The sequence below is a fragment of the Eptatretus burgeri genome, chromosome 1 (genome assembly GCF_056783735.1).
Source record: "Eptatretus burgeri isolate ZD-2024b chromosome 1, Ebu_testis_v1, whole genome shotgun sequence".
In the NCBI taxonomy this organism is placed as follows: domain Eukaryota; kingdom Metazoa; phylum Chordata; class Myxini; order Myxiniformes; family Myxinidae; genus Eptatretus; species Eptatretus burgeri.
Window position 1 is genome coordinate 134,634,705 of NC_140961.1, and position 25,055 is coordinate 134,659,759.

General features: G+C 44.0%; 1 protein-coding gene across 11 annotated transcripts in view; it reads right to left on the bottom strand.

Moving 5' to 3' along the window:
* The window catches only part of PRRC2C (proline rich coiled-coil 2C), a 195,606-nt gene that overhangs the window by 29,111 nt on the left and 141,440 nt on the right, over positions 1 to 25,055 (bottom strand). For 8 of the 11 annotated variants that reach the window (XM_085892298.1, XM_085890662.1, XM_085890129.1 and 5 more), the window contains 12 exons: positions 18,963 to 19,194; positions 18,681 to 18,769; positions 16,190 to 16,462; positions 15,168 to 15,407; positions 14,970 to 15,050; positions 14,436 to 14,540; positions 12,605 to 12,788; positions 12,385 to 12,497; positions 7,849 to 7,955; positions 6,646 to 6,889; positions 6,358 to 6,444; positions 3,613 to 3,741 (listed from right to left, as the gene is read on the bottom strand). In XM_085892298.1, the coding sequence (XP_085748424.1) occupies positions 3,613 to 3,741; positions 6,358 to 6,444; positions 6,646 to 6,889; positions 7,849 to 7,955; positions 12,385 to 12,497; positions 12,605 to 12,788; positions 14,436 to 14,540; positions 14,970 to 15,050; positions 15,168 to 15,407; positions 16,190 to 16,462; positions 18,681 to 18,769; positions 18,963 to 19,194 (1,884 nt within the window). The remainder of the gene's footprint in view (positions 1 to 3,612; positions 3,742 to 6,357; positions 6,445 to 6,645; positions 6,890 to 7,848; positions 7,956 to 12,384; positions 12,498 to 12,604; positions 12,789 to 14,435; positions 14,541 to 14,969; positions 15,051 to 15,167; positions 15,408 to 16,189; positions 16,463 to 18,680; positions 18,770 to 18,962; positions 19,195 to 25,055) is intronic. The other 3 variants (XM_085891468.1, XM_085893750.1, XM_085893088.1) reach the window with 3 other exon arrangements.

Consider the following 25,055-nt stretch of genomic DNA (forward strand, 5'->3'; position numbering starts at 1 on the left):
CTTGCTTCGTGGTTGCTCTCGCTCTCGTCTTCCGGCTCGCTCGTCCTGGTGGCCGCTGGCCTGGTCTTTTGTGGGGCAGTTGCAAGACCCCGCTGGCGGGAAGGAGCGTCCACCATTCCCCTCTCCCGACTTCGGGCATCCACGTTTCCCCCCCCCCTCTCTATCCGCGCTGGAATAGCGCCGAACACTCGTTCCGTGGCGTCGAGTGGCCAACACGTGCAGGCGCGAGGCACGCAGGAGAGGACTCGCCTACCACGCCAGGACACGGAGTCGCGGCCAGGCGGGACCACGTCGACGGACGTAGGAGAGGGACTCGACGGCCCAAAAGGGAAGTCACCATTTATTTTCGGGGTTTTTTTTGTATGGAACTTGTGGCGCCGTCTCTTGTGAAGTAAAACTGTATAAGTGTTGCCGTGTGTCGGTCTTAGTCGGTTGTAGCTATGCGTCGTCGTTGCTTTATTGTTTTTCTTCTTGTATTTGCTTTATGTGCATTCTGATCCTGTTTGGCTGTATATGTGTGCTCTGTGTCTGTGTGAATAAAGTGCTTGTGTGAACTTGTTCCCCGTTTCGCTGCGTCCTTCCCTTTGTTGAATCTCCATCTTGCTTCACGTAAAGGGTTCGTAGTGGGCTTAATACGCCCGATAAGTAATCGGAACCGTCGGGGCTGACGATAACACCGCTCGGTTATCCCGATATTACGGAACGGACCGCTTAAGCAGCCCGTGTCCGGAGTCGACCTGCGGCGAGGTGCGATCGCCCGGTTTACCATCCGTGTGGGTACCTAGATAGGTCGAGTTTGGCGAACAACCCCATCCCACGCGGGTGGCCGATTGGCACGATCGTGGTGAGGCCGAATGGCCCACCCGTGACTCGCTCCCAGCGTTAGTCTGAGAGGGTCAAGACAGAATTGTCCGTCCGGTGGGCGACGTGCCGCGATATATATATATATATATATATATATATATATATATATATATATATATATATATATATATATATATATATATATATATATATATATATATATATATCGGGCGTAGTGGCATGCGCCTGTAATCCGGCTATTCATGAGGCTTGGGTTGGAGGATTGCTTGAGAACGGGAGCTCTGCTCGGCGCTGGGCCGTGCTTCGAGAGGGTGGAGGGCAGCCCGGAATCATGGCGAAACCCAATCCTTATCCCAATGTCATAAGAGGCGATCAGGGTTGCGTCAGGAAGGGCATCCGGCGTAAAACCTATGCCAAATCAGTATGCGGATCATAACGGATGATCCGCTGTGGCGACCCCTAACGGGAGCAGCTGAAAGAAGATATATAATATGTATATATATATATATTGTTGCGGTATTCGCGCCCGCCGGCGTGCTGACGGCCACGTAACTCGAATCGCGGCACGTCGCCCACCGGACGGACAATCCAGTCGTGACCCTCTCGGACTAACGCCGGGAACCAGTCACGGGTGGACCTTTCGGTCTCACCGCGATCGAGCCAATCAGCCCCCGCGTGGGATAGGGTTGCTCGCCAAATTCGACCTACCTAAGTACCCACGCGGAGGGTAGACCGGGCGATCGCACCTCGCCGCAGGTCGACTTCGGACACGGGCCACTTAAGCGACCCGTTCCGTACTATCAGAATAACCGAGCGGTGTTATCGTCGACCTCGACGGTTCGATTAATTATCGGGCATATTCAGCCCACTACCAACCCTTTACGTGAAGCAAGATGAGGATTCAATGAAGGAAATGACGAAGCGAAGCGGGAAACAGTTCAACACAAAGCACATTTATTCGCGGCACACGGGAAGCACACATATACAATTCCACCAAATGCACACAGAAAAGAAAAACACAATGCAATTTACACAAAAAGCAAATGTAAAAGCGAAGACACAATGCAGAGCTAATATCGACTACCGAGCACACGGCAACACTTATACAATTTTACTTCACAGACGGCGCCGACAACACATACCCAAAACCAAGGAAAAGAATACCCTCAAGGATGAGGCGGGCCTGAGGCCGAGACCGGGTCGGGCCTACCCGTCTGGTGATGAGACGCGGAGCGGCGATGGTGCCTCAACTCCGCGGGCCTCGCGGGCAGTGTCTGGTAGGGGGTGGGAAAGGGGCCCCCTTGGTCGCACTATCTCAGCGCGGGGGGAAACAGGAGGGGGTTGCTGATGCTCGGGGTATAGAGGATTTTTATTGTCCCGCGACGAGCGTCTCCACCTCGGCCAGGTCGCGCTGTCGGCCTCCCTGGGGTGCAGCTCCCTGCACGACGCGAGCACCCCCTCGTCTGCCCTCACCGCCTCTCCACAGCTCCGTCCCCTCCGCTCCGATTCCAACGCACACGACGACCAGCTCCTTCTTGCCAACTCCACCGCCCGCGAAGTCTTAACTCTGTTCTCTCTCGACTCTACTACTCGACTGACGAACGCGGTTTCTTTTATCAGCCCCGTGGCTTCGCCCTCTCATCTTTGACCCCCTCCCTTCGACCTTTCACCTCGCTCCCCATTGGCCCGAGAAAAAGTGGGCGTGAATGCTTTTTGATCCATAAATTTGCATATATCGATCGCCCTCCAACGCCCTGGGGGCGGGGCCAAATCGCCCCTTGCTCACCGATTGGACGGAACAAAAGTAGGCGTGTGTCGTTTTTGATCCGTTTTTGAAGCAGAAAATCCGTGGTTTTGTACACGCTGTTCGGCGCGCGCCCTGCACGAGTCCAACACCGGTACCCACAAGCGGCGCAAGAACGGTGGCGATGCGACGGTTGCGAGGTGTGACGGGAAGGTCGTGGCGGTTGTGGTGAAGCGGCGTTGTGGTTGGTGGTTGATGTTGTGACTGGTGGTGGTAATCATGGCGATTGGTCCAAAATAAAGATAGCAAAAGAAAAACGGCTATCCTGAAGAGTCGCAGCACGCATAAATGACATGTATTCCCACTAGACAACGGGTTTGGGCCTAACTACACATGTACTTACCGAGATACCTCACCTAAGGGACCTGAATGGTGGTTTGCGAATTTGGTAACCACAACAATATATATAGAAAATAAATAAATATATGTATTTCTTTACATATATCAAATAATAATAAAAAATAAATTGCATCGAATTTACTCGGAGAACATCAAGAGCTCAATGGGAGTCCACTAATTTTATTCCCAAATGACCCACATCAGGAAGCCACACAAATGTCCCACGCGTGTGTAAAGTGCATCTACAAACAAGCTCATTGCCCTCAGGTTAAAGGGGATCGACATACATGCAGCCATTCACCTTGAGATACCTGAATGAAGTCTGTAGGTCATGGTCGAAACCGCACGAGGCCAATCCTGCTTTTTCCTACTCGTTTCAAAATTCTCGTCATCTGCCTCTTTCCCTTTTATTCCCCTTCTGCTTCAACAGTACCAAACACCTTATCTTGACATTGAAAAACATCCAAAATATTCCATCTGTAAAAGTTATGTGCCATGTGTTGAGCACTCCACAAGGAATCACCTATTAGTAGCTCACTTTTGCATATAAATATAAATATTAACGTTCACGTCATTTGCTGTGCTGAGGAGATATTACTCAGGTACAGCTTTTGTGCACAAAAGGCCAAACGTGAAGAACACACCTTCCCTGGAGGTAGCATGGCTGGCATAACACGACCAAATGTTGGCCTGGCCATCGGTTGGGAGCCGGGTTGGGCCTGCAGAGCTATCAACGGCTGCTGTAGACCTGAGGCAAATCCTGCAAGAGACATCTGCAGAGCACAGATAAGCAGGGTCAAGGTTTAGGTAGGTGGTGGTTATACCTCAGACAAGGCAAGAAGAGGATGTTTTCAATACATATAATCATTTGTTGGAAAAGAACCTCCCACTTGCCTTCTCCTCCTCCCCACCTCATCCCAATAAAACGACTGTTGATTTGCACATTGATTTGTGGAATAAGGTTTAACGTTTAAGCATGTCATCTCTATTGGTACTTGCAGACCTGGAACCAAGAACATAAGACAAGCAATGTTCGTCCCTGAAGTTATAACATGAAACAAAAATAGTTATGTCAAGCCAACAACAGGCTGTTTTGTACTTTATTAATGGTTTATAACTACTTTCGAAGCATTAACATCTTTTTTAAATGCTGTAAAATGTTTATTAAAAAAAAAAATTTTTAATATTAAAAAAATATGTCAAAGTGCTTTATAAATCTTCAAAGTTCACCATACTTGGCTTTTAAGGTTTTTGGTTCCAGGCAGGGCAGGACAATTTTCCCAGGCTATTCCAACAATACACTGTCTGTATTCAGAAATTTTTTTAATACTTGGCCCTTAAACCCAAAAGAACCCCTGGAACGAAGGCACAATAAGTTAAAAAAAAAAAAAACGAGAAGGGCACTCTGACGTCACGACATCACCAGATATTCCTCTGCCCACATTAGTACATCATTATATATTATATACTTGTACCAAGTTTGATTTAAATCCCTGAACCCAGATTCAAAATATTAAATAATTCTGGCTGCCAGACCATGCGCCCGATCAGGCTGAAATTTAAAACATTGTAACCATATCTACGAGATCATAATTGTGACGTTTCACATTGATTGATGAAGCGGTTCAAGAGAATTATTTATTTATTTATTTAAGATGTCCTTTCAAACCAATATGGCTGCCAGACCATGTGACCTATTCATTCTTTATGAGCACTGGCGTCCCCAAGGCTTGGGGAACATGTGGGTGAAGTTTCCCCTAAATCTGTCAAGCCATTCTGGAGAAGATCTTACTCTTAAAATAATACATCTGAGCGGGTTTGACGGTCAGCTCGAATATAAAATTTGATGCATCCGAGTATTAATCAACCTTAGCGACTACGGAAAGTAAAAACAGAATTCAAATTGAATTTAAAATAAACGCGCGAGGCCGCTCGAAGAAAAAAAAAAAATCTCCATATTCTCGGAATCATTCCCATCATTATACAATTTCCAAACCCGCGTTTATGGCCGTGAAATAAATACTCTAAGTGTTTGCATTTAATGGGTGTATCCAGGAGAGAGCTGGGCCCAAACTAAAAAGGACCCTTGGGCCACCGAGAAGCTCAATCACTCGCTGCCTGCACGTCTGCATGGCGTCACGTGACCAGCCAGCTCACCGGATGAAATGCCCTAACAAAATCTTAAAACGTCAGTTTTTCACCGGAATTCTTTCAGATACTTGTCGAGCACATCCCCAAACCATCTAAAATATAAACATTAATCTTACAGACGTTACGAATAAGCAGTCCCTCAGGAGGACAGATTACGAGATGAAGCAGTGAACGGAAAGCATGTGGTATTATTTGAATTGAATATATTTTCCTCATGAAAAGTGTGTTTCCGAGCGGATTTGCACGAAAATTATCTTCACAATACGTGTAGCTACACCAGAAGGTTCAAAAAGTGGAAACAGAAATAAACTAGAACTTAAGACAGCCTCGTTATATGGCATGGAAAAGGATGGAAACTACCCCTCGCTGCAATGCATTCCACACAGACCGAGGATATAAACATTCAATTTTCACAAAACTTGATGCAACCGAGTGTTAATCAACCTTAGCGACTGAAAAATGAAAACAGAATTTGAATTGAACTTAAAATAACCGCGTGAAGCCGTGTTGAAGTCAGCGGACCTCGTGTTGCCCAATAAACAGGGCCAGACAGAGGCAACGAGAAACTAGTTGGTCAAATTAAATCTTCTTTATAATCCATATGAAACCCATTATGCATTGTAGCCGTCCGATGCTTCCTTATAGGCCATTCGACCAATTGGTCATTTTACACTTGATGACCCTGTAACCTTGACCCCGAGGAGAAAATGTGAAAAAGGGCTCAGACGATCTATAGAGAGCAACTTGTTTTATAATCGTGTCAAGTGAGAACTCAATCGGCCGAGACGTCTAACAGGATATAGAAAAATAAAAATTGTTGACAGATGGACGGACAGACAGACGGATCTGAGGACATCGAACAGTTATATTAGGTCAGCGAGCTGACCTGAAAAAAACAAAACAAAAAAAAAATTGCTGCCAAACCATGTGACCTATGACGTCATAGGTGGAGGACTTTTTGTTCCTCACTGTAAGGCGATCATACCTGTAAAGTTTCCCCTCGATCTGTTCAGGCGTTTCGGAAAAGATTTTTGAAGGTTTTTATGTTAAAACAATATGGCTGGCAAATCACCTGATGGATGACATGCTGGGTTGGCCGCTCACGACAGCTTTAAGCACATTTAAATGTTCTTGAGTGGCTTACCCAGCTATTAAAGCACTAAAATCACATTATGAGGAACGAGGCAGCAAAGGAAGGGATTGTGTGCAAAGCAATGTGAGAAATGGCGAGTTCATACTTGTTGCACGGTGGCACCGGGAGCCTGAGGGAATCCACTTTGTTTCCCCTGTAGACCCTGACCGGAGTACATTCCTCCAGGCTGGCCCTACCAATGAGAGAAAAACTTGCTGGGTATCAGACAATTGCACTGGATGAACTCAGAAGAGGAGATTTGCGCATTTAGTTAACTTGATGCTCACAAGAAGAGGAGTCGGTAGGCGAAGGGGGAAGGAGGGGGAGACAATAAACAAAAGTTTAGGTCTAAACATATAGAGTACAATGAATATCATGGCAAAGGTCTTCACACCTGCAGACTGTGGGGGTCAACAGGGGATGAGCCGTGCGGCATCTGTGCCCCATAAATCATGGGCATAGCTGGCTGCTTCGCTAGGTCTCGGCTGGTTTGCGAGGGAGGTGGCGGTGGAGCTGCATGGGGAGCAAAGCCGGTGCTGTATGCCTGTTTCACAGCTGGTGCAGGGAATATCGTCGCACCAGGCAGGACGACTGATGGTTGCTGTGAGAGGCCCCCTGGAACGAAGGCCTGCTGGGACCTGGGTTAAAAATGATTAAAAAATTTTTTATATAAATTTATATAATAGCAGCAGTAATTTCATCATTACCACAAACATGAACAAAATAATAATAAATGAGAACGGCACTCGGTAGAGCGCATACCTCCGCCAGACTGTACAGTTTACGTTTTGTATTCCACCGATAGGCCAGAAATGTATCTGAATCTGAACCGAAATTGAATAGTTTTGTTCTTGTCACCTAACCAACTCATCCAGAGTTACGTCATAACTCACACACCTTTTTGTAACATGCTATACCTATATATACACTTTTTAGCCCATCTCAATGGTGAAGAATCACTTTGAAATTTTTATTTTAATTCTCATACGCAGATTCAGATCTTCACCAAAAAACAAATCAAGTCATCCGTCACACACCTAAGCAGTCCACCAGGTTTAGTCCAAAACCGTGCACAACTTTTGGAGATATCGTAATATTTCGTTTTAGCCCCATCTCTTAACGGTGAAGAATGGCTTAGAAAAATTATCTGATCCAGATCTTTACCAAAATGGAATCAATTCTTCCTCGTCACACACCCGAGTCCACCAAATTTCGTCCAAATCCATGCACAACTTTTTGAGGTATCGTGCTACATATTGTTTTTGGTCCCAACTCGCAATGGTGAAGAATCACTTTTAAAAAATTCAAGTAGCCGGACCCAGATCTTCACCAAAATCTAATCGGTTCATCCTTGTCACACACCCAATCTGCCCACCAAATTTCATCCTGATCCATCCAAACTTTTTGAGATATCCTGCAAACAGACAGACAGACAGACTTGAAAGCATAACTTCCTTCCACATTTGGTGGTGGAGGTAATGAGCATGAACAGACAGACGCACAACCCAAAAACATTATACCGCCGGCAACTAAGTCGGCGGAGGCATAAAAACAAAATCAATAAAATTTTAAAATGAGGTTGCGTGTAAGCACTCACCGGAAAGCCTGAATAGGAGGGTTCAACATTTCCTGTGGCTGGGAGGCTGGAGGACCCTGGCCTTGCAGTGATGCATACATGGGAAAGGGAATTTGCTGAATGCCAGCCTGGAATTGAATGTGGGACAAAACAAGAAGTAGTAGGAAAAAAAAAAAAAAGTCACGTGATGATTTTCAACTGAAATAATAAAAAAAGAAAACCAGCTGATACTCTAGGCACCCTGCATTTTGGGTGGTATGAGGAATAGGTCTGTCATGTGAAAGCTGAATTTAGCAGTTTTTGAAATATCACGTACACCAGCCAAGCTACCGAGGTGGTTGCCAGGGCAACACAATTCAGTCAATCATAGCCGTGGTCTAATCAGATCGAGATAACACCATGAGGAATAGATATCTGCACTATGAAAGTTAAATGTTCAACGTTTTTTGAAATATCCCGTGCACAAAAGTACACACAGACAGATGATCGGTCAGACGGACAGACGGAGATCATTTTAATGCCTCCTGTCCCCGACATTGGCGGAGAGGCAGGGCACAAAAACACACACGAGGAACAGACCACAATTTTTGATGAGGATCAGAGGAATGGATATCAGACATGATTTATGAGAGTAAGACAGAGGAATACGAGAATATTGGAAAGTTACGTTTCGTAAATAGAAAGTTTAAGGAATGAATGCTCACCGTCATGGGAAACAAAGTACGGCTGACATTTCAAGGATTATCCTCCTCTGTCAGAACAAGAGCACGAGCTCTTACTCTGAAGAAAGACTAGACCCCAAAACATCGGTACTGTACTTCCTTAGGTGGTGAGCAAGCCTTTAACTTTCAGTTGTTAAAACATAATCAAAATCACAGTACTGTATTATACTGTTCACAACACAATTGGTGGATATGTATCAGACAAAACAAGTACAAGGTGACATTGTGTTTGTTGCTTCTGTACACTTAGGCCACACTGACACTTGAAAACAAAATGTTAGCATGCTTGTTTGATAGGTCGCGTTTACTTTTGCACGACAAATGGACACCTCAATCAGCGAAGGTGGCCAGTCATTGGTGGTATAAACAGAGGACAATGAGGCCTGTGAGGAGGGTAAGAGGTCCTTCTCAGACGATTTCCATTGTCACATTGTGTGCGTGTGGACGGGCATTGTGTTACAAGAGAATGCTCCTGTGAGTGGATAATTTCACATTGACAGTTTCTTCACAAGGTGCAATGTTCACCAGTCTTTAAACGTCAGTAATTTGAAGACGATTTCCTAAAATTACTGGTAGAGATCACACTGTAGCACGTCACAAAAGAGGAAGGTATTTAAGGCTCTGCCATGCCTTGCATTTGCAAGTATGGACTATGTGGTGGGGAAAGCAGATGTGGGAGAGAGAAGGGAAAGAGGAGAAGGGAAAGAGGAGAAGGGAAAGAGGAGAAGGGAAAGAGGAGAAGGGAAAGAGGAGAAGGGAAAGAGGAGAAGGGAAAGAGGAGAAGGGAAAGAGGAGAAGGGAAAGAGGAGAAGGGAAAGAGGAGAAGGGAAAGAGGAGAAGGGAAAGAGGAGAAGGGAAAGAGGAGAAGGGAAAGAGGAGAAGGGAAAGAGGAGAAGGGAAAGAGGAGAAGGGAAAGAGGAGAAGGGAAAGAGGAGAAGGGAAAGAGGAGAAGGGAAAGAGGAGAAGGGAAAGAGGAGAAGGGAAAGAGGAGAAGGGAAAGAGGAGAAGGGAAAGAGGAGAAGGGAAAGAGGAGAAGGGAAAGAGGAGAAGGGAAAGAGGAGAAGGGAAAGAGGAGAAGGGAAAGAGGAGAAGGGAAAGAGGAGAAGGGAAAGAGGAGAAGGGAAAGAGGAGAAGGGAAAGAGGAGAAGCGAAAGAGGAGAAGGGAAAGAGGAGAAGGGAAAGAGGAGAAGGGAAAGAGGAGAAGGGAAAGAGGAGAAGGGAAAGAGGAGAAGGGAAAGAGGAGAAGGGAAAGAGGAGAAGGGAAAGAGGAGAAGGGAAAGAGGAGAAGGCAAAGAGGAGAAGGGAAAGAGGAGAAGGGAAAGAGGAGAAGGGAAAGAGGAGAAGGGAAAGAGGAGAAGGGAAAGAGGAGAAGGGAAAGAGGAGAAGGGAAAGAGGAGAAGGGAAAGAGGAGAAGGGAAAGAGGAGAAGGGAAAGAGGAGAAGGGAAAGAGGAGAAGGGAAAGAGGAGAAGGGAAAGAGGAGAAGGGAAAGAGGAGAAGGGAAAGAGGAGAAGGGAAAGAGGAGAAGGGAAAGAGGAGAAGGCAAAGAGGAGAAGGGAAAGAGGAGAAGGCAAAGAGGAGAAGGGAAAGAGGAGAAGGGAAAGAGGAGAAGGGAGAGAGGAGAAGGGAGAGAGGAGAAGGGAGAGGAGAGAAGGGAGAGGAGAGAAGGGAGAGGAGAGAAGGGAGAGGAGAGAAGGGAGAGGAGAGAAGGGAGAGGAGAGAAGGGAGAGGAGAGAAGGGAGAGGAGAGAAGGGAGAGGAGAGAAGGGAGAGGAGAGAAGGGAGAGGGGAGAGGAGAGGAGAGGGGAGAGGAGAGGAGAGGAGAAGGGAGAGGAGAGGAGAAGAGAGAGGAGAGAAGGGAGAGGGGAGGAGAAGGGAGAGGGGAGGAGAAGGGAGAGGAGAGGAGAAGGGAGAGGAGAGGAGAGGAGAGGAGAGAAGGGAGAGGAGAGAAGGGAGAGGAGAGAAGGGAGAGGAGAGGAGAGAAGGGAGAGGAGAGAGAGATAGAGAGATAGAGAGATAGAGAGATAGAGAGATAGAGAGATAGAGAGATAGAGAGATAGAGAGATAGAGAGATAGAGAGATAGAGAGATAGAGAGATAGAGAGAGAGAGAGATAGTGATAGAGAGATAGTGATAGAGAGATAGAAAGAGAGAGAATCAGAATTTCCACCACACAGCATGCAGAACATGACTCCGAACAGAGCAAATAGCTTCTCGTATCCCAGCAGCACAGCAAAACAATAAAACCATGACAATGGCGTGGTTGTGTGGGCCAGCACTACACGGACGAAGTGCGGCTCAGAGCGATGGAGCTGAAGAAATGGTGACAGAGGAGGAGAGATCGGGGTCGTCTCTTCCTCGGAGGGCGAAACAAAGGGAGCAAGATGTTAACGTAATGTGTAAAGCGAATCTGCAGCGTGGAGCACAGATGATCTTTGTGAACTCTAGGACTGCTATGATGCATGGTGAGTCACTGCTATTGGCTGCCTGCTGTTTGCATGCAGGGCCATCCCACTCTGAAACGGTACTGTACAAAAGTGTTCCTCCTTTCTCCAAGGCTCCGCAAGCAGACCTTATCGTAATGGCTTGCGCGGCCTATTGGCTAAACAGTTTGTAATGGTTGTTCTTCCGAAAGCGCAATGCGCTTTCGAGTAAGCCTTTGGAGTTACGTGCTCAGGGCCACAATACCTCATCCGGCCTCACCCGATTTACTGGAGGTTTAACACAACAAACTTACCCCACACAGTGTTAAAGTCAACACTCACTGGTTCCTCAATGCACATTTTACAATACGAATTACTGTGACATTTTCCCTGTTACAAGAGTAAACCAACCTATGCAGACATAGACCATTACTATTTTACCACAATATAGCTATGGACTCCCTCCCCCTTCCATGTGACATTGCCATTATATATTTTGTGGGCTCTTTCCATATCCTTCTAAATGGTTCCTGCTGTCCGAGAATAATAAATAGTACCGTTGGAACCGCTGCATTAAGCTTCCATTCTCACTTTTTCTTCAATCCAGGAAACACAGGCTTCTTTATGATTAAACACACAGATTTTTGTTCCAAGTAATCGATTTACTTTGTTCAATATCCAACAAAGTAAATCTATTGTTGGAAAATGAACAAAGTAAATCTATTGTTGGAAAAAAAGAACAAAGTAAATCTATTGCTGGAAAATGAACAAAGTAAATCAATTGTTGGAAAATGAACAAAGTAAATTAATTGTTGGAAAATGAACAAAGTAAATCAATTGTTAATTTTCCAACAAAGTAAATCGATTGTTAATTTTCCAACAAAGTAAATCGATTAGCTTTCTAACAGTACCATTTTTATTATGACAGCAACAGGAACCATTTGGAAATAACCATAAACAGACAGACTGACACGCACAGACATCTCTCCTTTTACTTAAAGATGGCAGTGGTACAATCGACACGATGACATCACTGCATAGTGTGTTGCACAAAGGCGGTGCATTTTATGCACGCTTATTGACATCACAAGTTTGATAGACTGCACATCCTTCAGAATATGAATACCAAGCCATTTTAACCTCTTAAGTAACATTCACATAGGACTAATCCCTGAAATAGTGTCACATAATTAGGTATGCATTTTCCTTCAAGAAAAAGTTTCAAGTATTTAGCCATGAAACACCAATGCCTCAAACAACCAAAACACCAGGGACCATCTAGTGAATGGAAAATAAATAAATAAATAAAATATAATATAATCCCAAAGCAACAACTTTAGTGCTTCATGCATGGTGCACCAACAATATGGAAGTATTAGTATTTAGCATCAATATAAACCCCAAACTGAAGTAAACCTGTGAGAGGCTGGCTTGATAACTTGGTGGGGGCAGCGATTGAGGCAAACGTGGTTGTGCTGAAAAGAGGTGTCCAACATTCACGTAGAAAGCTGGCAATTGTCCTGCTGGACCTACACAAGATGAATAAGCACATTGATTAAATCAAGAGAACCACATGCACTTTAGATCTTTACAGTGATCATTTTTATTAGTCAAAAAAAAAAAATACTACATTTACCTTGAAGGGAGGATGCTGGAGTCATAGACGGTACAAGAATGGGAGTGATGGAAGTAGAAAAGGAACTGTAGGCATCGGTAATGGGAGGCCCACAAGCTGGTATTGGGGGAGTACTACAGCTGTTGGGTGACCCTTTCTCTTGAATGCTGGGAGAGTTCTCCCAGGCCTTACGGGCAGATTCCATCTGCAGAACAAAGTCCAACGTACCACAAAAAGAGGGCTTTGGAAAAAAGTAATTCAAGAAAATGGTGGAAACCACAAAGCACAATGTTACACCGAACGAACAATAAGAATCGCTGAAAAACAATGAGAAAGTACAATAAAAACAGTTGAAATTATTTGAAGTTACCCAAAACCATTAACAATTTTAATGTACTGGTACCGTACTATAGTGAAGCTACGAACAACATGCTGCTACTTCTCTCGCCAAAAAATGGTCAGAGGCACAACATTATAAACAGGACAGGTCAGGACCATCTCCCTCCCTCGACATATATCAGGCATTCAACACAATCTGGGTTCTGTTCTGCATGCTAATCTCACTACCTCTGCACGAGTGAAGGAAGTCGAAAGCCATGACCGAGACCCTGGATGCCAGTCAGCTCGTTACTATCAAGGGAACCCTCTCTACCAGTGGAGGCTGGATTGCCCCAAGGCAGTGCATTGGTTGTGTTTTTACTCAAACACCCACCTCTCCAATTCTCGAGAAGCACCACAACCCCCCCCCACCCCCGCCCACCCCTCCTCCCCACTACCCTTTTATTCTTTGTGGAGTATTTCATATTATGCTGAAAAATATTCTATCCCACCCACTCATCACTATGCTGATCTGGAATTTAATATTACGACTACACCCATTCCTTACGGGAGCAGCAGGAAGGGTGAGGTTATCCTTTCTGGGGTATATAAACGACGGTAGATATCGGCTCGGGTCCGTTAATCTGTGGAATATGCGATAAGCATGTAATGTCTCAAGAACGGAGGGTTTCCTCCTTTTCAGTTCAGTGTTAAACGACAGAAGCAACTGTTTAAAAAGGTAGTCATACGTGCTTGTAGTTTATAATTATTGTTTTTTTGAAAGTTCTGGGAGGAGTGCCCCATGAAACGCCACAGTTAGCACAGCATTTGTTCGAGGAGGAAAAACCTCTTGGGGAGGGTGCATATTAGTCCCTACCGGTTCCACTGGAGGGGACTATAGGTTTGCTCTCTGTCCGTCCGCCTCGCCTACAGTTTTTTTTTCCCCAGACTTTTTTTTTTCCCCCAAACCCTTTAACATATTCAACTGAAACTTGGTACATGGTTTTATTATGATAAGTTTACAGAACAAGTTAATCTCCTGCTCCTTTTGTTGTATGTTCTGCATGTTAGCCCTTATACGAGCCTCAGCATTGTGTACAAAATATATATATATATATATATATATATATATATATATATATATATATATATATATATATATATGTGTACATATGTATATTGTTTTAAAGACCCATACAGACAAGAAACGCCAGATATAGTAACAGCCCAGCTGTCACAATGACCAAATTTACCACAAAAGAGGATCAGAGTTGGAATGGATGGTTACAAGTTTACAGACACGCCGAAACGAAATTCATCACTTAGTGGACAATACACAACAGACAAGCAGGCATTGTGCAAATACTGATACTTAGTTTTGTGTGAAATGGACTTTTGGACACAAAGAACAACACAATTCCATTTTTAATGTTATATGTGATAAATTGGTGTCATATATGTTGTGCAAAAAAAAAAAAAAAAAAAAACTGCCAAAAACATTTTTTTTTTCCTTTTTGCAGGTTACATCAAGTACCTTCAGAGTGAGGTCCACTGTTGCCGGGGAGAAATGCGAGAGGCTCCCAGGCTCCCGTCGCAGCATCTCCCGTCGAGCTGCAGGTGTATTCCCTGGGATAGAAACCTAACAGGTGGGAGGTAATGCAAAGGGTGAATATGATGATGTAGGAAGAAATGGTGAGGACGACAAAGGAGGGAAGAGATGGTGAGGATGATGGAGGAGGAGGAAGATGGTGAGGATGACGGAGGAGTAGGAAGATGGTGAGGACGACGAAGGAGGTGGATGAAGGAGGAGGAAGATGGTGAGGAAGAAGGGAGGAGTGGGTGATGGAAGAGGATGAGGGAGAGATGGATGGGTGGGGGGGGGTAGAGGAGAGAGGAAGAGAATAAAAAGTAGGGTTTGGAGAAGGTGCAGGAAGAAGAGATTACAATACTCTGTTATGCAGTATTTTCGACCTGACACTGGAAAACTTGTCTTTTGTGGCTATTATTACAAATCCCACAGCAAGAAAATGGAAAGCAAACGAAAACGTAAGAGGTTCTAGTTGCTTACCACCCCGGTGACGATCCTATTTTCCAGGCAGTCAGCAGTCTGCCTGGGATCCGATGTTATGTTTGAAGTGCTGTATCGAGACTGATTCGCACAAATATCGACAATGACAATTACGACATAAATGCAGAAAGGAGAATCAACAAAAATTCCACAAAATAAGCAAAGCTCTGCAAGCAAGATTAACAAAGAAAATTTCACCTTGGCTTTGGAGGTAAATTCAGGAGCCGTGACAGAAATCATGGTTTCAATTTCGGCATCAAGCTCATCAGAGGGAACACATTGAGTTTGGGTTCCTCGAGTTGTTTCGTCGGTTTCCGAAAGGCTTTCCTTTGCCTGTCGACTGCGCCATGACCGTTCCTTCCCGATGGGTCCTGGTTTATGCTCCTCCGCACATGGGACGTCCATGCAAGGGAGTTCTCCTCGCTGCTGCTGTTGGTGCTGCAGCAGAAACAATTTGCAGTTGGAAAGGAAGCACAATCCCAAATTAGAAAGACAAGTTAAACTTCAAAATATCAGTTTTTAAACAACCAAAACTTCCAAGGAAAAAAAAATAATTTCAGCAGTGGTTGCTCATGCAATAAAACCCAACCATTATTGATAGCCCTGTTATGAGGGATAGTTACTTGCAGTGAAGTCACCAAACACCAAAAAAAAAAACAGAAAAAAAAGAAAATGCACATCAGTGAGAGGAAAGACATTTGTAATTTTAATTTCAAGCCAGAAAGTGAAGAAGAAAAAGAAGATTTTTTTTTAAACAACCAACAGTGAAACTTGACGTGTTGAGCCAAATGACGTTGTGTGAATATAATGTGCAAATTGCCATTGTTATTTTTATGGATGAGATGCATTTATATCAAAAATGCAACTCCATTGACAACAATGAACAGCAACTCTGTTTGTGCATTCCATTGTTGCCGAACTTTGGTTCAAGAAATACAACACTGGCTGATGTTCGGTGCGTCACATCTTTCCGATACAAAACGTTGAGCAGTGTGTGAGTGTGTGTGTGTGCGTGTGCGTGTGCGTGTGCGTGTGCGTGTGCGTGTGCGTGTGCGTGGAAACATACATGCACTGAAACGTGGTGGAAAACCAAATAAAGGTGCTCACTCCCACTCCATCCCCCCCCCCACCCCCATTTACAGTTCCCATCAAGAGTGGGCGTTTCTCGCATTAAGCAATTACTAAATCAAAAACCATAATAAATATAATCGTACCATTACCTCATGTACAGTCCCATGCATCCTCTCACTATGCTCCCGCTTTTCTTTGGACTCTGGCACAGCGATTGCAGCAGGAGCCACAGCAGGCACAGCTACTTTCTCTTCCGACAGCATCGGATCACACCGAGCGGAGCCATCGCCTTCTGAGCTTACAGAGCCTGTGGGTGGTTTGGAGTTGCTGTACGGAGAACTGCGCTGAGAGGAGTTCGCAGAGGATCCATGGGAATCCATACTCAGTTCCACTCCACTGTCATGCTGACTTACTTTGGGGACCTGAACAGGTGGCACACATTGCCGCAAACAGATTCACCTTCATCGTCGGTATTATGCCAAATTACAAATCAGAGGGAAGAACAAGCTTCAAAAAGTTGGAGACTTTAGTTAACTGGATAAAACTGTATGAACTTGCATACTCTTCAAGGTTACGTCACAAGTGTGTCCACAGCAAAAATGTGTCCACTCAGAGGGCACAAGCCCCAATGGCACCTTAAAAAATCAGAGGTGTACGTTTTACATCAGATAATTAACTAGCATGAAAGAACACCTCGTCGTTGGAGTACTGTTGTTGCGGTTGCCCATGAATGAAGCAATTGTAGTCATCGACAGAAACTCCAAACACATTTCTGTCTGGGTCTTTTCAATGATTTTTGCAGGGATCAGAACGCAGCACTGTATTTCTTTGGAACCAGTCTCTCCCTCGTAGCATCCCTTTTGTTCGCCAATAGAGGAGACTTCCATCCCCAATAGTTGCAAGTCATTGTCTTACTCTGATCAGATAAAGCATCATTCCCAGTTATCCTTTTGATAACTGCCAATCTCTTTCATATTCTTACTACTGCCAGCAAAGGTGGACTGAGGTTATGTTTTCACTCCTGTTTGTCTGTGAGCAGATCTCAAAAAGTGATGGACAGATTCAGACAAAACTTGTTGGACAGGTTTGGTATGTGAAAGACGAATTGGTTCGATTTCGGTGAAAATCCAGACACTATAATTATTTTTATTATTTTAAAGACCCAACCATTGCGGGAGAGGGCCAAAAACGATACAAGAGCATGATATCTCAAAAGGTTATGGATGGATTCGGACAAAACTTAGTGGATGAGTTTGGGTAGGTGACAAACAAGCCGAATAGATTTTGGTTGAGGTCCAGATGCAGATCCAGCCCATCAGTGGGATAAAAAAACAAACTGTTCAGCCTGGCGGAAATATGCGCTCCACTAAATGTCATTCCAGCTTGTCTTCCGCTTTAGGCTTCTACATTCAGCTTTCTGCACACCTCCCTGACGCCTCTACCTATTGCGTTTGAGCCATACGATGTGTGCATTCAAACATGACGTCCACATCTGCTTTCATTCTCGAGTGTCTGACAAGGATTGCCACAAAAGTTTCATTCACCAAAAGCTTCTTCTTATCCTCTGGTGGTACGGACTGGCTTTTATTTTCCTGTATTGCCTTTCATTTTTCCATCTCGTCTCCACCTCTGCAATTGAGGCCCGGGCGAGGAGGAGTGATGCAAGCGACATTTTTTAATGATATGATGATGATAGGCTTGGATCATAGGGTAAGGGTTAAAATAGTGCTATATGGCATTAACTCCAAAATGGCCGATGTGTCCCTTACATCACTCCTCGCGGCGCCTCAATTGTTTTGGGGCCAAACAAGCCTGACTGTCCTGACTTTCAGATTGGTGCTCGTCATGACATCCGTGCCCGTTCCTGCCAGGCAGCATATGTCACAAATGCAATCTCTCGACTGTGATCAAAAGTAGTTTCAATGGCTTCTACAGCTATACTGCTGATGTGTGTACCTCGGAAGGAAAAAAAATGACTGCAGTTGACAACAGGCTTTGAAGAAGCACCCGGAGCCGATTTCTGAATGAGTTATATTCTCGATCACATACTTCAGGTTGACAAAACTAAGACGTCGTGTCACTGAAAATTTCAAGTCGATCGGATGAAAATAGATGATTTTAGAAATTTGATCCTCAAGGTAAAAATTATGACCTTGAACACTCGAGAAAATGGCTGACCGGAAGCGATCGACCAACTACTAACTTTTAAAGTGCTGGCTGAGTAGAATAGAGTGATGCAAACCAAAAATCTCAACAATTATTCTGTGTCAAGTTATCTCAAAAAGTAAATCAGGAAACATGACGTCGTTGTGACCTTGACATCAAATAGGCTTTCAGCTTTTGACTAGCTCTACCAGTTGGTCAAGTTTCATGAGGATCGGTGTGGAATTTTGACCTGTAGGCAACTGAAACCGACAGATGAATAAATACTCAGGAAATGAATATACGAGTCTTCGATGTCGCAAGTAATAAAGGGCACCGGCAAGTGTGTGGAGGAACGTAACGAGTAAAATAAGATAGTTGTGATTTGTACAATCTGTTCAGAAAAAAAAATAATAATAATAAAACCTCACCCCTACCTATCTCACTCCAAAATTGAAGCAGTAAAAAAATAAAAAACAAAAAACATGATACACTCACCTCTGTGCTTGTGACGCTGGTGGAACGAAATGTGGTGAGGGGTTTGCTCCAAGCACTAACAGATGGCTGTGGAGGACTGATGAGGCCAACTGCAGAACGAAACAAAAACAAAACGACTCAAGAAATGCTTGAGAATGCACTTTTACAACAACTTGCAGCATACCAGATCATATTACAAAGTAGAAACATTTCACGTAAAATGAATTGGACAACACTGGGAGTAATCACATGACAAGGAAATTGCTTTTTCCAACAGACATAAAAAAAATCAACAAAACTCACGTTTCTTGGTACCCTCGGAGGCAAATGGAGAGCTCTCCCAGAGTTGTTCAGAGAGCGATGCTGGGATTTGTGCCTTATCAATTGTATTTGCTGCGAACTCAACAGCGTTGGCCATTACGCCCCCAGATGACTGCTGTTCCTGTTGACGCTTTGCAAAGCGCGGTGGAACCTTACCCCGTCCAACCGCCTTCCCCTTGTCTTGGGTCCGCGCTGGCTTTCCACCAGTACTCTGCTGTACCGAGACAGAGGAAGCATTTTGCACAATTAATGCTTAAATAACTGTCAAAGTCAAACGACAAAAAATAAATAAATAAAATCAAAGCAAAGCTAAAAGTTGGCAAATGTAAGATACGAGCAAAGGAGACAGTGAAAGATAGAAAAAGGAAAATGAGAGAGAAAAAAAAATGCTGTCAGTTATGAGCAGTACTGGGTGTTTGTATAAAAACCCGGTTCGGATCAACCTCGGAAATTTAAACAAAAAATTCCTCAGTCCCTGATAAGTTTGGCAGGTACAGCTGGCCACAACACTGGTTCTCATTACAATACGTAAAACGAGGTCCGACACAGGAAATGAGGACGATAAATTTGTGCAGTGCAAAATTTATTACCTCCGCCAACGAAGGTGGATGGAGGTTATGTATTCACCACCGTTTGTTTGTGAGCAGAGTATTCCAAAAAGTTGTAGACTGATTCCTACGAAACTTGGAGGACAGGTTGGGTGCACGACAAGGACGAATCGATTCAATTTTGGTGAAGCGCTGGATCCAGATACAATGATGTTTTAAAATGATTCCTCACCAGAGAGGCATGGTGTTGACTTATCAGTTAAGCTGCTTGTCTTATGATCTTAGGGTCTTGAGTTTGAGCCCCTGTCATGCCGCTAAAAACATCAGGTAGGTTGACTCAGCCTGTCATCCTTCCAAAGTCAGTAAAATGAGTACCAGCTTACTGGCAACAGGGACATTGGATCAGCAGCAAAGCTACACTTCCAGAAAAATGATACAAGTAGCAGCCACAGGCTGTATATGAAACAACCAGCGGGAGATGGGGCCAAAAGCAATATGCTGGAGGACCCCCGCTATCCGCAGATCCCATGCAATCACGAGTCACAGTGTGACCGACCTGCTTCAACATTCATGCTTCACGTATTCACTTTATTATTATTATTATTATTATTTAAAACACATCAGGACTGGTGCCCTAAATCCACCTGGGAAATTGCAAATCTAGCCATCACAACATTACATTAAAAAGAGTGAACAAACAGATCCAGTCAACTACAGCCCAATTAGCTTACTGTACTTCCAATCATCAAGACCATTGAATCCACCATCACAGTTGATATAAAATCATTTCTTTTCTGCAACAGCCTCGTGTCAGATCATCAATTCATATTCAGACCTGGTCACTCTATCTTGGACATGCTGCTTCCACTCTCCTAACAATATATATATATATAGAGTCCCTCAATATCAGATATGAGATCAGGGCCATCTCTGGACATACATCTCGAGCTTTCGATACAGTATGGCATTCTGCCTCGCTCTTCAAATTGTCTGCCTATGGAATCCAGAGCCAACTCCACTCTTGGATTTCTGACTTCCTCAATTGTCATAGAAAACATGTGGCTCTCAATGGAACCCCTTCATCTGCTCTCCCTGTCAAGGCTGGAGTACCTCAAGGCAGTGTTCTTTGTCCCACATTATTCCTAATCTTCAATGGTGTCACTGACTCTGGAAAATCCTGTCTCTTTGCTGATGACTCGACATCTCATCCTTGAAAGACAGACAGTATCCTCTTCCCTCTCCACAGACGTTGACAAAACCACAAACTGGTCAAATACAATTTTGCTTATGTATCCATATTGTCCACCCTTTGCATTCTCCTTTACCCCTTATCATTACCTGCATTCCCTTGTTTCTCCATCCATGACTACTTTCTCTCTCCAACCTGCTGTTCGTGTTTCCCCTTTCTCCTGCTGTTCCCTTCATTATGTTGTGTCCTGATTTTTTTTTTCTGTGTAATCGCTCTTCCCCGAGCCTCAACAATGTTAAAAAAAATATATATATATATATATATATATGTATATATATATATATATATATATATATATATATATATATATATATATATATATATATATATATATATATATATATATATATATATTTAACCGAAGTCCTGACATTCGAAGCATTTTTCAGGAACGTATCCCCCACAAATAGCTCGGTCCGACAGTAGAGCATGACATTTGAAAAAGTTGTGCACAGATGATGACAAAATGAGGCACATGATTTGGGTAGGTGACAAACACAGGTTCATGAGATTTTGGTTCAGGTCCAGATAAAAATCTGACCCATCAGTGGGATAACAATCGTAAACTGTTCAGCCTGCCAGAGGTATGCGCTCTTCCGAGTGCCATTCCAGTTTTCATTCCTTTAATCCCACAACCTGTAAATAAAAAGAAGCCAAGCTTCTCAAATCAATCTTCAACCGAATGGGCTTCTGGTGTCGAAGAACAACAAATGGTGCCGTTGGAAAGCTAATGCATATCCTTGGAACAAAACCTGGGTTTTTTTGAATCGCAAAGTTTCCAGTTTTAAGAGTCTCTTTCTGAGTTTGAAGAATTGTTAATAGTTTATTCCCGCAGCAGTTCAAACAAAAATTATTCTACCAAAGCAGAAACCAAATTATATATACATATATATATATACATATATATATATATATACATATATATATACATACATATATATATATATATATATATATATACATATACATATATATATACATATATATATATACATATACATATACATATACATATATATATATATATATATACATATACATATATATATATATATATATATATATACATATATATATACATATATATATATATACATATATATATATATACACACACACATATACATATACACATATATATATATACACACACACATATATACATATACACATATATATATATATATATATACATATATATACATACATATACATACATACATATATACATATATACATATATACATATATATATATATACATACATACATACATATATACATATATACATATATATATACATACATATATACATATATATATATATACATACATATATACACATATTGTTACGAATCTGGAAACCTGCGCTCAACATTCAGGTCCCAAAGTTAGTTATGCTGGTAAGTATGTGTGTAGTCAGGACCCCGTCCGTCTGTTTAGCGGGAGGATTAAATGTGTGCTTTGTGACTTCTTTAGTTAGGTTTTACATCCAATGAGCCATCCCAACCTGCCCATCACGCACCATCGCCAACCGTTGGCTGCTCGTACCTTGACTTGCCAAGAGGGGGCCTCGCAGTTCCAGTCTTCGGCTTGTAGTTCTTGTATGGCTTTTCAGCGTTGACCATGTTACTCTTGCTCTTCGACAGCGGAGCCACGTGGATAATGTGGGGTCTCCGAACAGGGGCCACGGCTCTGCCCTGGAGGGGTGCGGCCATGGGCCAATGAGGGACGGACAGCGAGATGATTTTCGCCAAGACCACTCCCCGTGTGGGAGGATATATATCCCCGAGCAGACTCGTTTCTCGGTGGTCATTGTCGTGGTGGAGGTTGTTGTCGTGGTCGTTGACGTTGACGTTGGCGCGAGGAGTTCTGTGGACCCTGACCATTCACCATCCGGGTTCCACCACGAGCCTCGAGTCCGCCACTTGCAATTGGGGATCGGACCAACAACCTTTGTCAGGTGCGCATCGCGGAGTACTCCCTCCCCTCCGCCGACCAGGTACAAGCCAAACTCTGACCCCCCCATTTCATCTCACTCATCGGCTGGAGGGTCGAATAAAGAGCCTTGGGTTTCCTTTTCATTTGTGTGTGTCTGAGTGTGTTGGGCCCGTCTTTTAAATAGAACTGCATAAGTATTTTTGCCCATTGCAAATACTTGCATTGAATATTCGCTTTAAGTCTCGCTTCTTTTGTCTTATTTACTGTAAATAAATTATTAGAAATGTTCCCAGCTCGTGTCCGTCCTTTCTTTATTTGGTCCGGCATGGTTCGTATCTGAGTTTAGACGGGGTTTCATCCCAGGAAATCGGTACACCGAAGCCGGAACGTCCTCGGCAGGCCCGCTCGACTGCATCCGAGCCTGAGTTGGGAGGTGGAAGGTGATACTCTACCGTAGCTGGTGGAGTGATCCGGTTCGGCCAGACGTTCCGAGGGCGTGGATCCCCGGTAGACGAGATTCCGTGGATACTTAGGTACTTTGGCTCTAAACAAATAACCCTACACCACGCGATCGAGATATTGGCGACCACGGTCGGTTCTGCGACCCACGGCTTACAGAATTATCCGGAGCGACGGCCTACAATTCCGGGGAGTCTGGTGGGAGATGGCATAAACTTCCCCACCTAACGGTCGTTCCTGCCACCGACCCCCGGCCCACAACAAAACTAACACAAACACAAACACACACGACAGCGAGGTTATATCTGTTTTTTGCATGATTTACTTGAATATATATCCTCAATGACAAATACATATGCAATAAGATTGTGAAGTACAACATGCAGTCTTTTGATTAAACCAGTCAGCTGTTAACACGACGAAGTTCGTTACCAAAAAAAAAAAAAAAAAGATTCCCATCAACTCGACGACATGAAAGTGTAGATTGGACTTGCTTGTTATCTCCGCAGGCCTGCTGCTTGATATTTTTTCAATTCTTATTCTAATGAAGCGTGACTCACATCGACTAATCAAACCTAAATGCTATCAATACTTCACCCCTCTGAGACCCTGTGAGACCCGGTCTCAGGGCTAACAAGGCGAGGCAGGCAACAGTAACTGTGCTCGATTGCGGTAAAATTTTGCTTCGAAACCCACAATGAGAAACAATATGACATTCTATAGTACACCCGATTCATACACCACCACCACCCATTTCCACCGCACACACTGCAAATTTTTTTTGTTCTATCCGCCACATCAGATCTGTGACTTGCTGGAGGTATCACGTAAGCCTGAATGAACCTGCTTCATGGTCGAGTTGGCAGTGATTAAACCGTCTCCCCCCACCAGGTTTCCTGGGTGTATGATATGGACACCCAGCAGGATGAAAAACAAAACCTGACAAAGGGCAGAGGAGCTCCTTGTAAGCAAACGGCCATTCATTTCTTGTGCCCAACTGTGTCTGCGGACATCGTCCTGCAGTTGAATTACTTCTTTTTTTCCGGAGGATGGTGGCAGGATTAGCACTCCGGCCACCGTAAAACACATAATTCCACAAAACCCACAAATGCAAAGAAAACTGAAAACCCACTCCATGGGAGTACCTCCTGTACAGCTGCCCTCCGCAGGGCAGCTCACCGGATGACGGGATTGGGACAAAGACTTTGGGACCCCCATGACTTGATGAGAGGAGGAAAACCACGGGGTAACCTTCCCGGGTCAGATTGCGGTAGTGCGTGTCGGAGTTGTGCTGAGGTGTCGTCCACCAGAGATTGGTCTCCTTGGGTTAACCTGAGATAATCCCTTTGGGTGGTGCATGGAATTTCTGGAGAGGATGATCACCTGTCTGTTATTGTCCGAGCTCAAGCCTTTGAACATCAGTATTGCAGCACTCTCTGAGGTTTGGAGACCGGATTGCAGCGAGATCATGGTGGGTGGTTACACTGACTATTGATCTGGTCGCTATGATGGTTACCATGCCCAAGGAGTTTCTGAAGCTGTGTCCAATGATAACTGAGGTAACACTGGTCAATGAGCACATTATGAAACTAAGGATTTGTCACTCCTTGGGCATCGTTTCCCTGATCTCTGGAGATCTCACCATGAAGGACTCATTCTATACCACGTTTGATTGTGTGGTTGGTCAGTGCACCAGGCAAGATACTCTGCTAGTCTTGGGGGATTTCAATGCATCGACTGGAACTGATCGGGATAGTTTTGACATGTGTTGGTCTGCATGGGTCTGGAACTATGAACAAGATTAGCACGAAGTTCCTTATCTTTGCAAGAAGTCATGGACTTAGGGTGGCCAGTTCATGATTTCAGCACCCACAGGCT